This window comes from Astatotilapia calliptera, chromosome 18 (assembly GCF_900246225.1).
Source record: "Astatotilapia calliptera chromosome 18, fAstCal1.2, whole genome shotgun sequence".
NCBI lineage: Eukaryota > Metazoa > Chordata > Actinopteri > Cichliformes > Cichlidae > Astatotilapia > Astatotilapia calliptera.
Window position 1 is genome coordinate 5330245 of NC_039319.1, and position 13238 is coordinate 5343482.

The 13238-nt window shown below is 38.5% G+C and overlaps 1 protein-coding gene across 2 annotated transcripts; it reads right to left on the bottom strand.

Annotated features, from left to right (window-relative positions):
• Nucleotides 1-1429: 1429 nt before the first annotated feature.
• On the bottom strand, nucleotides 1430-5657 carry LOC113011167 (tripartite motif-containing protein 16-like). 2 transcript variants are annotated; one of them, XM_026150576.1, is made up of 2 exons: nucleotides 5526-5657; nucleotides 1430-3639 (listed from the first exon to the last, which is right to left on the bottom strand). In XM_026150576.1, the coding sequence occupies exon 2, from the start codon at nucleotides 3455-3457 to the stop codon at nucleotides 1799-1801; it is 1659 nt and encodes a 552-aa protein (XP_026006361.1). In that variant the 5' UTR covers nucleotides 3458-3639; nucleotides 5526-5657; the 3' UTR covers nucleotides 1430-1798. The 2 variants fall into 2 exon arrangements, with proteins under 2 accessions (XP_026006361.1, XP_026006362.1); XM_026150577.1 differs by lacking the exon at nucleotides 5526-5657 and adding an exon at nucleotides 5054-5518.
• Nucleotides 5658-13238: the final 7581 nt, after the last annotated feature.

Genomic DNA, 13238 nt, shown 5'->3' on the forward strand with positions numbered 1-13238 from the left:
CATGGGTGATAAATTTTAACAAGTCCTGGTTTTAAATTTGGAGTTTCATTATTATTATTTTGTGTCTGAGTCACTTTTTATGGAGGCTTCTGTCCAAAGTGAAATGTCTGAGGGCTGAAGCTCTTCTTCACTGCTTTTAGTCGGCATTAAACAAAAGTGCATCAGAGTCAACATCTGGTAAGAAATGAGACACAGCAGCTGATCGAATCATTTCATGTTGAGATCTTCAGACAAAATGATCATGAATACAAATAAATGACAGCAGCCTCCAGCTGCTCTGTCGTCACCATTACTGTTTCATGATGTAGTTGTTCTGCTGAAACTGACCTATTTTTCTCTTGTTATGAAGAGTAATACTGTGGTTTTAAATGTGGCCCATATGGTGCATTTACAAAGCTGTTGATTTTTTTTCGTTCAAGAGGAATAAAAGGCTTGGATCTGTAACTTTATTTAGCAAAGTTAGAGAGCCAAGCTAAATGAAAGAGTTTGACTCAGCCAGTCACATTTTTAACAGGTGCTATGAAAATGTTAACGTCAGGAACAAAGTGAAATTACAGGGACCAGAAAAGGTGTGGAAAAAAAGACGTGTATTATTGCAATCACCCCCAGAGAGGCGCTGTAGATGACAGACAACATATTAAGAGAGTCCACATAGTCATTTTATGAGATTTTTACTGTTCATGTTAAACCATGGTGTTTGCTGATACAGTGTTAGTCAATTATTTAGTTTGGAGTTTAATCTAACTAATGATGCTTTGATCCAGTTTACCAGGATCTATGACACAGTGCACTTTATGATAAAGGCTTTATTCAGCCTAAAAACATGGCAGAATGTAAAACATGTGGACAAACTGAGCTGAGGTGCTTTAACCTCCTCTACATCCCTGTTAGCAGGATGAAGGCGCCCTCTTGTGCATCACTTTCAGATTTCACTTGTTAACCTGCAGGAAGACAAAACGTAACTGAGCCTTCAGCAGCTTCAACATCATCAGTAAAGACAGATTTAAATATGTGTAATATCACACTGTGTCAGTTTGTTCACAGGAGTCACAACCTGTAACACTGATGCTGCATTCAAGGACCATTAAAAACATTTTAAAGGACTTAAGAACATGAAGAAAATGTGACTTGTTTCTCTGTAATGAAGCTGTTTTAGTGAAGAAAGTTGAAAGGTCACAGAGCGACTGCTGAATCTTCTGCTCTAAACATGAACTCTGAACTTTGTGATGCTTCAGGAGGAAAACTGCTTCAGTTATTCTCTCAGATTAGTTTCATATTTTCTGCATCAGATTTGAGTGAGATCCTGGAATGAAGACAGAAGAAAAGACTTTGTTCAAAGTTTGATTTATAGTCAAACCTTCCAGTTTATTCACACAATAAAACATCAACACAATATACGAATTCATTCATTAAAATCACAGTTTTTCCTCATTTGTTTGATGATTTTGACAAAAACAAACACAAACACACACACATGGTCTGCCATACTCATAAAGAGAAATGTCGACATTTTTCAAGACAAATATTCCAGAAACATTTAGAGGATAGAGAAGTTTACATTTTCATGTGGAGAAATATTTTAGTAAATCAAAAATGATGATGAGCAGTGATAGCCTCCATAAACAGTCACAGGAAAGATCTCCTTTAAAAACTCAGAAACATCAAGAGAACAACTAGAAGATGTGGAGGTACCACCCATAATGTTTGACTGACAGCTGATCTCTGTGCAGAAATGATGGAGAGAAAATAAAATGAAACTAAAACACAGATTTAAACCCACAATATGAAAGACTTCAGTCTATTTCACTTTAATCAACTCAGCAGTATCTTCACTATAGTAAACCAACAGTCCAGCATAGAGCGGCTGAGTGAATGTGGTCTGGACTCTGTGGAGGAGAGTCATGGTTTCAGAGACGCTGTAGAAGGACAAAATACCTGCTCTGTGATCCAGGTACACTCCTACTCTGGAGGACTGAGGACCTGAGACAGGAGTTTGGATGTTGTTGTACCAAAATGTATAACTGTTGTTGTCACAATCTAATGACCAAGATTTGTCATTACATCCAAATACACACTCATTCACACTCCCTGTTCTGCTGATATTCTTGTATGCGACTGCTACATCAACTCTCCCTCTCCACTCCACCTCCCAGTAACAACGTCCAGTTAGACTCTCTCTACTCAGGACCTGTTTATACGAAGTAAATCTGTCTGGATGATCAGAATAATGTTTTTGTTTCATTAAGGTTGCTTTTCTGTTCCCCTCTGATAATAACAGCTCTTTGTATGCTGTGTTTGGATCCAGTGTGATTTCACATGAATATTTTAAGAATCCAGCTCTGGTCTTTGGCTCTGGTGGATCTGACAGTAAAACATCCACTTCAGTGACTGTCAGTGAGATGTTTGTCCATTCCTCTCTCAGAATGTCGTGTAGTTTATCTCTGACCTCTGACACAGCTGCTGTCACATCCTCAAAGTAGCTCAGAGGACGGATATTGATGCTGGATGAGTCTGTAGAATCACTGAGTGCTGACAGTGAGGGGTAGTTGTGTAGAAACTGGATGTGATCCTCTGTGTGTGAGAGCTGCTTCAGCTCAGCATCTTTCCTCTTCAGCTCAGTGATCTCCTGCTCCAGCTTCTCCTGAAGCTCTTTGACTCGACTCGCTTCAGCTTCCTGCTGGGATCTGATCTGCTGCTTCACATCAGAGCTTCTTTTCTGGATGAGATGGATCAGCTCAGTGAAGATCTTCTCACTGTGCTCCACTGTTTGATCAGCAGACTGATTGATGGCCTCCACCTCCTGTTGAAGCAGCTTCACATCTTTCTCTCTGTCCTGGATTCTCTGCTGGATGTTTTGTCGACTCACCTCCAGCTCTCTCTGCCTCTCAGTCCTTTCTGCTGCAGCTGAGACTGTGTCGTGGCCTTTATGTTCATCCACAGAGCAGAGATAACAGATACTCTGCTGATCAGTACGGCAGAACATCTTCATCACCTCATCATGACGAGAGCAGATGTTCTCTTGGAGCTTCTTGGAGGGCTCCACCAGCTTGTGTTTCTTTAATGGAGCCACATCATAATGACGCTGAAGGTGTTTCTCACAGTAAGATGCCAGACAGAATAAACAGGACTTGAATGCTTTCACTTTTCTTCCAGTGCAGACATCACAGGCCACATCTTCAGGTCCAGCATAGCAGTGATCAGCAGGAGCAGCTTGGAGTCCAGTCTTCTTCAGCTCCTCCACTAAATCTGCTAACATGGTGTTTTTCACCAGGACAGGCCTCGCTGTGAAAGTCCTCCGGCACTGAGGGCAGCTGTAGATTTTCCTGTTTTCCTCTCCATCCCAGTGGGTTTTAATACAGTTCATGCAGTAGCTGTGTCCACAAGGAATAGTCACCGGATCCTTCAGTAGATCCAAACAGACTGAACAGCAGAATTTTGTTTGATCCATTTGATTCATGTGCTGTGCCGTTTCACCGTCTCTCAGTGACTGTCAGACAGTTTGACTTTCTCTGAACAGAAACAACCTCTGTGCTCTGAAGGGAAACAGATCTCTGCTCTTGTTCACCTCCTACAGGAAATGAGGTCACCAGCAACTGCATTTACACCATGTTGTTTAGACCCATCCTGATACAGACACATCTGTGAAGGGAGGCAACAACAAGTCATAAATGCTTATTTCATCAGTGCCAGGGTTTGTTATGTTTGATTTACAATATGCAGTTAAAACTGTGACCTAGCTAACCTTGTTAACTAGTAACTTAGCCTATACGAAATGCCTTGTGGCGATGATTTAAGTAAGGTAAAACTTTATTGGTATAGTACCTTTTGAGATAATAATAAAGCGCTCCATGATAACGCTGGTTACACCCTTGTGCACAGTTGTCAAAACTCCAGTCCTTGAGGTCCTGAAACTTTTACATGTGTCGCTGCTCCAACACACCTCAATAAAATTAGATTAATTAGCAAGAGCCCTGACTGCATACTGAGGTGACAATTCAGCCATTAGATTCATGTTATAGCAGCTCATGAATGAACGTGGCACAATATAAGCATTTTTATTGTTGAAGTACATTTTTTTCCCAACACTTTCATTTATTTCAAACTAGAAAATGCATTTTCTGAAGAAACTGCAGTGTGAATGCTGATAACTGAACGTTTTGAGTTGAAATAATTGCTGAATGTTAAGTTAAAAATGTTGAGGTTTAGGGGTTCCCACCTCAGCATGTAGTCAAGACTCTTGCTAATGACCTACTCATTTTATTCAGGTGTGTTGCAGCAGGGACACATGTAAAAGTTTCAGGACTTTGACACCCCTGCCCTTGTGGATTAAACAGGACGAATTTGTTACACTCTTAACTCATCTAAACAAGGCATTTTGTAGAGGGTACAGCAGCCATGGCAGTTTTTCTTGAAACAACTAATCTCACGTGTTGACTTTTTCTCAAAATAAGCATGGGAACAACTGTCTACAATAAATCAAACATATGTTTCACTCATTATGTAAGAATTATTATACAAATGACCAGTGCCAAGTAGGGCTTGATCATTTTGATCGTCGACTAGTCACCGATTATTTTTGCGATTAGTTGACTGATCAGACCATGCATCCATTGGACGCACAGCTTACTGCACTAGCATGACCCATCCTCCAAATCCGGGGAAAAGGACGACGCATTTGTCGGAGCCTTCGTCGCGTCGCTGTAACGCAATCGGCCTACAAATGCGGCCTCAGAAGGATGCCGCCCCTGAATTTGGACAGAGCTACGATGCCGGAGACTGCTTCTTCTTCTTTTGCCTTTAACGGCAGGTGGCATCCTTGAACATGCATTGCTGCCATCTTCTGTTTCAGTCCGTTATTACACTCTTAAATCCTACTGCTTATTCCTGTCTTTCAGGATCTTACAAAGCTTCAAACGACGCGTCGACTATTAAATTAGTGGTCTACGATTTTGATAAACGACGTAATAATGACTAGTCGACTAATCTTGGCAGCCCTAATGCCAAGTGTACTGTGGTGTAAAAAAGTCATTAACTGCATGCTTGCTTCACCTACTTAGCTTTAGTATTTTAATTTCTTAACTGGACATCCAAAGCTTTGCTCACTGCAGCTGTATTGCACAGTTATGTTACACCCCTGAAAGCAGAGGGGAAATTACGAGTGATTTTCAAGTGATTCTCTCATGCAGTAGTTTAATGCAATGAAAAATGAACATAAGTAATTCACATTGCGTACTGCTCAATGTCACACAGTGGAACAAAGAGCTAATTAATAACCCAAAAATAACAATTGAGTGCTTACTATTTGTATCTGAACATGTTTCTGTACAAAATAGATAACAATAGAAACGTTTGTAGCTCCTGCCGTTAGCTTAATGGCCATTGTGCAACTGAGGCTCAAAACCGCGGCCTACCCACTAAAAATCTATAATAAAATGTTTCTGAAGCTCACAAAATAACGAAAGACTACCTATAAAATATCTCAACAACGTACAGAGTATAAAATATCATGTTTTGATCACCATTACCTTAAAACACGGAGGAAAGAATGACGAGGGTGATTTTGAGATGCTTCTCTTGTGCATTAGTTTTGTAATGAGGAGAGAGCGCGCGAAAGCCCCCTGGTAGAGAAAGAAGCCATTACCAATCGATCCCAGAAAAGACTTACTAGCCGATTACTGATGTACAGATCGCAGTTCTCTTGAATCAAATGACAACCATTAATGCAACATGAAAAATAACCAATTTAAAACAATTTCGCAGTGTATTTACATTGTTTTCAGGCTTATGAATTTGTATTAATATCCAACGGACTATTTTCCTTCCTCATCAGCAGTAAACAGCTCGACTCCGTCTGTGCACTTGTGTCCAAATGATCATTTCATGCTGAAGACATCCTCAGACAGAATTAAACACATACATAAACACAACATGGTGCCAATAACACAGCTAATGACACTGCTGTATCACTGGCTTTACTGATTAAAGACCATATCTAAAGGAAATCTTTGAACACAACAGAAAGTGACCTTTGAAACACTGAGTGTCATCCTCACCTCAGTTCAGTCTTCACCTGTTCTGTGGTCACATGACTGTTTCACTGTACACATCAACTAGTTGTTAAACTGTAATAGACTTCATTTGAAATGATTTGTTGTTAACAAGTGTAAGGAGATGATTGTCGACTTCAGGAAGACTCCACTCACACACCACTCAGCATTCGTGGTTCCACGATAGAGACTGTTACCAGCATCACGTTCCTGGGCGTTCACATCTCAGACAACCTCACCTGGACCACCAACACCACCCCCATCACCAAAAAAAGGCCCAGCAGCGCTTCCACTTCCTGAGACGCCTGAAGCGGGCCAACCTCACTCCTCCCATCCTCACCACGTTCTACAGAGCACCATTGAGAGTGTTCTGACCAGCTGCATCTCCGTGTGGTTTGGCAACTGCAATGCTGGTGATCTTAGCAAACTACAATGCATTGTTAAAGCAGCTGCCAAGATCATCGGAACATCTCTCCCTCTGCTACAAAACCGCTGCATCAGTAAAGCCTCCAGCATCGTGCTTGACCCCTCTCACCCCTCACATATACTCTTTTCTCTCCTTCCATCCTGCAGACACTACTGCAGCATCGGGGCCTGATCCCCCAGACTGCAGAATAGCTTTTTCCCACAAGCCCTCAGACTCGTGAACTCCCTCTCTCCCCCACACAAACTGCTAACCGACTCTTTTGCACTTTACACACCACTGCCTCTGTAAGACATGCTGCTCTATGGACATTTATTTACTCCAGGTTTACAAGCAGCTACACTGGTCACTTTAAACTCCAAACTGTAAATTCTAATTGAGAAGTTTCTTGATCACCTTAGACTTAAGCTTTTATTTATTTTCTTCTCCTTTCTTTATCTATTTATTGCCTTTTTTGCACTGATCTAACCGGAGCCCCATAGTCTTGTGTCTCTGTATGCTGCACCAGATATAGTAGAGATAGAATAGAATAGAATAGAATTCAACTTTATTGTCATTGCACATGCACAGGTACAGGGCAACGAAATGCAGTTTGCATCCATCCAGAAGTGCTTTAGTGATATAGATATATTACAATATATATTAGCAATAATATAGATATGTGAGTATATTACAGAAATGGGTCTATTATGGTATGTTATAATGTACACGGTATGAAGTATGTTGTGAATTACAATAAAGTTTCTTTTGACTTGACATTGACTAATACTGTAGTGAAGAAAGTTGAAAGGTCACAGAGCGACTGCTGAATCTTCTGCTCTAAACATGAACTCTGAACTTTGTGATGCTTCAGGAGGAAAACTGCTTCAGTTATTCTCTCAGATTAGTTTCATATTTTCTGCATCAGATTTGAGTGAGATCCTGGAATGAAGACAGAAGAAAAGACTTTGTTCAAAGTTTGATTTATAGTCAAACCTTCCAGTTTATTCACACAATAAAACATCAACACAATATATGAATTCATTCATTAAAATCACAGTTTTTCCTCATTTGTTTGATGATTTTGACAAAAACAAACACACACACACACACACGGTCTGCCATACTCATAAAGAGAAATGTCGACATTGTTCAGGGAAACAGATCTCTGCTCTTGTTCACCTTTAGACCCATCCTGATACAGACACATCTGTGAAGGGAGATATATTCTTACAGAGCGACCAAGAGCCAATCACATGATGCAGTGTGTGTTATGTGTGATTACATCATGCAGTAACAAGTCTGACCCAGTTAAAGTTTAATAGTTTATCTTTACTTGGATGTTTGAAATGTGACAGTCAACACTCAGCGAGTTTATTTTATATTTCAAAAAGTTCAGCAAAGTTTAGGATGCTGTGATGAATAAAAATAAATTACACTTTATATTTTGACATTTTCTAATCTTAGTTCATTCTCACACTTACAGAATGATGCATGGGAACAACTGACTCCACTAAATCAAACCTATGTTCAAATGAGATTATGATCATTAAATAGTAACAAATATTTAAATTTAGCAACAACAAATGCAGATCAGTCCACAGTGTTTACAAAAACAAACAAACAAACATTATTTTGTAGTCTTTCCTGTGTACACAGTCACAGTGGATTTAAAAAACCTGAACTGTTTAGTAATTTTTCACAAAGTATCCATGTCAGTAATTCATTCAAATGTATTTTGGTCTTAAACTGATCCAGTAAATGTAACTTTTTCTCACCTACTTAATCGAGTATTTTAGTTGTTTAACTGTCATTATAACTAAACTGAACATCCAAAGCTTTTCTCACTGCAGTTTTGTTGTGCAGTTATAGCAGCACTTTGAATCATCCACAGGTTTATAGAACTGTCTGTTGAATTGTTGTTTTGTTTGGTGCGATGGTTCATTTATTTAAATATTGATGATAATTTGATATATTTGATTATTTATTACTGGTGCAAACAATTCATTTCTTCATGGTGCAAATATATAGTAGACTCAGGAGTTTAACTCAGTTTTCTTGGCCTTTGTTTATCGTTTCATTTAAAATCTTAATGGGTAAATCAGAATCAGAATACTTCATTAATCCCAAAGAAAATTAGGGTTACAGCAGGCAGCACGCTAATGGCGCATGCACACTTACAAAGAAACCTTCTGACCAACTTTACACAAACATCACATTGGGGAGACATGTCAGAAAGGTAGGCTGATAGGAAAAAAACAACAAAAATACATAACATGAGGTTAGAGGAGGACTCAGACTCAGACTGAGCTCCTAGTGGGAGAACAGTTTGATAACAGAAAAAACACCTCAGCACAAAAAGCACATGACTATCAATACACCATAGAAACACAAGACAAGCAACAGGGGCGGGTAAAGGGTAAGAGAGAGCCGGTGTAGACAGCGCATCTGGTCCTGCAGCATGTCTGCGCTGGTCCAGTCGACTGCCATCTGCCCCGGTAGGGCACAAGCATCGAAGGCGTTTGGAAACGGAGGGGGGATCAGTGTGTGCATATCAGTGCAAGTGTGTGTGTGTGTGTGTGTGTCCAGAGTTCAGCTGAGACAGTGTCCTTCGCCCTGCTAGGCTAAGTAAACAGTCTTCCAGCCAACCCAGGTGGCCTTGCATGGAATGGGGGGAAAAGTCTTTTTTTGTTTCACACAGCAGTAATGCATTCCCATACACAACCTTCCTTTCAATTAAAGTAACACTGTTTCCATGCATGAAAAGGAGCAGGAAGAAGAATCAATTCTTATTGATACCTGCCCCCTATCTGTGGTAATACAAGTAGGCAACCAAAATTACACTATGACAATTTTCTGCACATAACAAAACAAAGCAAACAGAACAATATACTCAACAATGAGCAATACCACTAAATATCAAACTAAAAGATCATTTTTCTGCAATTAAATTCTATTCTTTTCAACTTCTTCATATTGGTTTATCATTTTATTCTTATAGCAGATTTTAAATTGAGAAACATTTATACAACACTTAAGATGATCACTGAGAGAATTCCAGTTTCTTATGCCGATGACTGTTGGACACATTTGCCTTTGTGTGGTTCGAGCAAACCGGTGCTTAGGACAGAACCACCACTCACAACCACTAGCACTTTATATAGCCTCTGTAGAAACTATCTACACCCTCACTTATCTTAACTGCACTACTGTATAGCTCTGTGTAAATAATCATTCTGTACATTCAATAATCTTTAATCCTACAACTGTTTACAACTTGCATAGTTCCCATTTCTGTATAGCTGTATATCTCAGATTTCTGTAAAGTTATTTATTTCATATTCTGTATAGTTTTTCATATTTATATCCTGTTCATAGCCTGTACATAGCTTGTACTCACTACAGCCTGTACATACTTAGTTATAGAATATTCACAACATACTTCATACCGTGTACATTATAACATACCATAATAGACCCATTTCTGTAATATACTTACATATCTATACTATTGCTAATATATATTGTAATATATCTATATCACTAAAGCACTTCTGGATGGATGCAAACTGCATTTCGTTGCCCTGTACCTGTGCATGTGCAATGACAATAAAGTTGAATTCTATTCTATTCTAAAATAAAACTTCCTTTTGCCGTCCCCATTTTCTGAACACAATACAAATAAACTTTGTAACTTAAGAGGTAGTGTTTTATTTTTTGCCCTAAACATAATAGTTAAAGTCTGTAATTTCACTATGTCTTCTAGTTTTAACAATTTCGATTTTATAAACAAATTATTAGTGTGTTCTCTATATTTAACATTATGCATAATTCGAATCGCTCTCTTTTGTAATAAATATAATGGTTTCATATTAGTCACGTATGTATTCCCCCATACTTCAACACAATAGCTCAGATAGGGTAGAAACAATGAAAAATATAATATTCTCATTACCACCAGCCGGCCAGGCTTCTACCTTTCTACCCTAGGTTTTAAAGGTAGAAAAGCCAACTGGCTGCTCTCGGGGGCTCTAAGTGGTAATCTAATATATATCTAACATTACCCAGGATATAAATACTTTTAGCCAACTTTTTTTTAACATGTTCAATATGTGATTTCCATGTTAACTTGTCATCCACTATTACACCCAGAAAACGGAATTATGTCACTCTTTCAATTAATACTCCCTCTATAGATAATACTATCTCTTCCTCCTTTACACGGTTTCCGAATATCATAAACTTTGTTTTTTCCAAATTCAGTGATAACTCATTTACATCAAACCATTTTTTCATTTTTTTCATTTCAATAACCATAATTTTAGCCAATTCTTTCAAGTTCTCTCCGGAACAATAACAATTTGTATCGTCTGCAAACAAAACAAAATTCAACATTTTTGACACATCACAAATGTCATTTATATATAAATTAAAAAGTTTTGGTCCTAAAACAGAACCTTGAGGGACCCCACATTCTATTTTCATTCTATCAGATGAATTGCCTAAACACTGCACATACTGAAACCTATTATGTAAATAGCTGCTTAACCAGTTCAATACTATTCCTCTCACACCATAAGTTCTTAACTTAGAAATCAAGATGGAGTGTTGCAGAGTGTCAAAAGCTTTTCTTAAATCAATGAATAGTATATTTATTATGATGTGTTGCTGATGAAATGTCTTCAATAGTATTCATTAATGCTATTGCTGTTGATCTGTTCCGTTGAAATCCGTACTGACTTTCGCTTAACAGTTGATGTTTTTCAATGAAACTATCAAATCTTTGTGCAAAGAGATTTTTCAAGCACTTTAGAAAACTGTGATAGCAATGATACTGGTCTATAATTATTAAAACTATGTCTGTCTCCCGATTTATAAAGAGGGATAACTTTTGCCACTTTCATTCGGTCAGGAAATACACCCGAATCTCTTGTCTCTTGTGTTCTGGGGGCCTCTGGATGTCTGGAGTTTTGATCTCCTCCATACCTGCTTCATACCATAGAGGACAGGGCTGTGGCTCCCCACGCTCCCTAGCAGATCATTACATGGAGAAACCTTTGGAATGCAAGCATGCTGATCTACACAGGTATGCACACAGGTGTACACATGGGTATTCACAGACGCGGACTACAGCTTTCTTGGCTGCTGCCTCAAAGCACATTGTGCGCTGTCTATCTTGCGTGCTGCACAATATCGTTTATTATTTAGTAACTATTGATATCTACTGCTAGCTAGTTTATTGTGATGGTGCTTTTTTTTTTTTCTTATTATGTTGCTCTTTGTTGTTTGCTTTCTCTTCTGTTTGTTTGTTTTTTCTCCATACAGGTGACCCAGGTGTTTTGTTTTTTTTGTTTGTTTGTTTTTCTTTCTCTCTCTCCCCCCCTCCCCTTCTCACCGTCTCTTCTCCCCTTTGGTTTTCTTTCTCTCCCTCTCTATCTTTCATTCTTTCCCCCTGTCCTATCCCACAGTCATGTCTGTTCCGTTTGTAACAACTGAAAATAAAATAAATTCAATAAAGGTCAATCAAATGGACCAATATGGCAAGGCCATGATGATCCACTTGGTAAAATAAATCCGGTTGGCATCTTTCTTGGCCTTAAGACAACAATTCTGAGGGCTATAGATCCAAAGGGGAAAAAAAAAAAAAAAAAAAAGGAAATACACCCGAATAAAATGAGAGATTAAAAATATAACAGAGAGGTTTGATTATACAATCCAAGGTCTTTTTTACGATGACCATGTCTAACCCATCAGTCAGTGGATGTCTTGTTTTTAGATTCTGCTACATTAGCTATGATTTCTTTTTCAGTGATTTCCCCTAAAAACATAGACTTTACCACTCCATCTCAAAATCATCTCAAATCATCTCAAACTGGTTTCTTGAACATGAAGATGAGTTCACTGTACTCCAATAGAGCATCTTTGGGATGAGGTGGAACGGCAGATTCAAGTCAACAATTAATGAACATGACTTCATGACGCAGTTCTGTCAGCAACAAGGTGTACCTAACAAAGTGACCAGTAATTGCATATATGCTGTTATGATGGATGTTTATAATAAATATTAACTGAGAGAGAAAAGATACACCAAAGCTACTCTAGGGTAATAACAAAACGAGGGAAATTAACAAACTACATCTAACTATTTTGGATTCAGAACAAATATTTTCAGCCTTTTATGAGGATTAAAATTTAATTCTGGATTTATTTTGGCAGCTTGAACTAGTTAAAGAAGATGCTGCCTATCCTGACATTTACATGAAAAGTCAAAACTACTATTTAAGCACAATGACGACAGACTCCAGGCAGACAATCCTGTAAAACATGCAAATATGAAGCATCTCTGATGGCTCAACACAGTAAGAAGAAGGGATGGAAATGATGTATAACTAGTTGAATACTGGAATCGGTGTTTTAAGCTGTGATGTAATAAACTAGTGCTGGGAAAATGAAAAAGAAAGAAGACAAATGTTTCCCTTTTGTGTTTTCCCGATTATGTGTCCGATATTTAAAAAAAAAAAGAACTATCTATCATGTACAGACTCTTTACAGGAATAAACCTGAAACCAATTGTTCTGCTGGGGAAGTTTTGTAAGCGGTACGAAGTTTAAAAAACAACATTCACCTGAGGGAGGCCCCCAGGAGCTCAGGTCTGACTGGTTTCAGTGACCAGAAACTGGAATGTACGGTGAGCAAACTGTGTTAAAATGCAGTGACTGATAAAAGACGGATGAGCACCATCACCATCACAATTAGTTGATCAATATTCTCAATAATATAACAAAAGG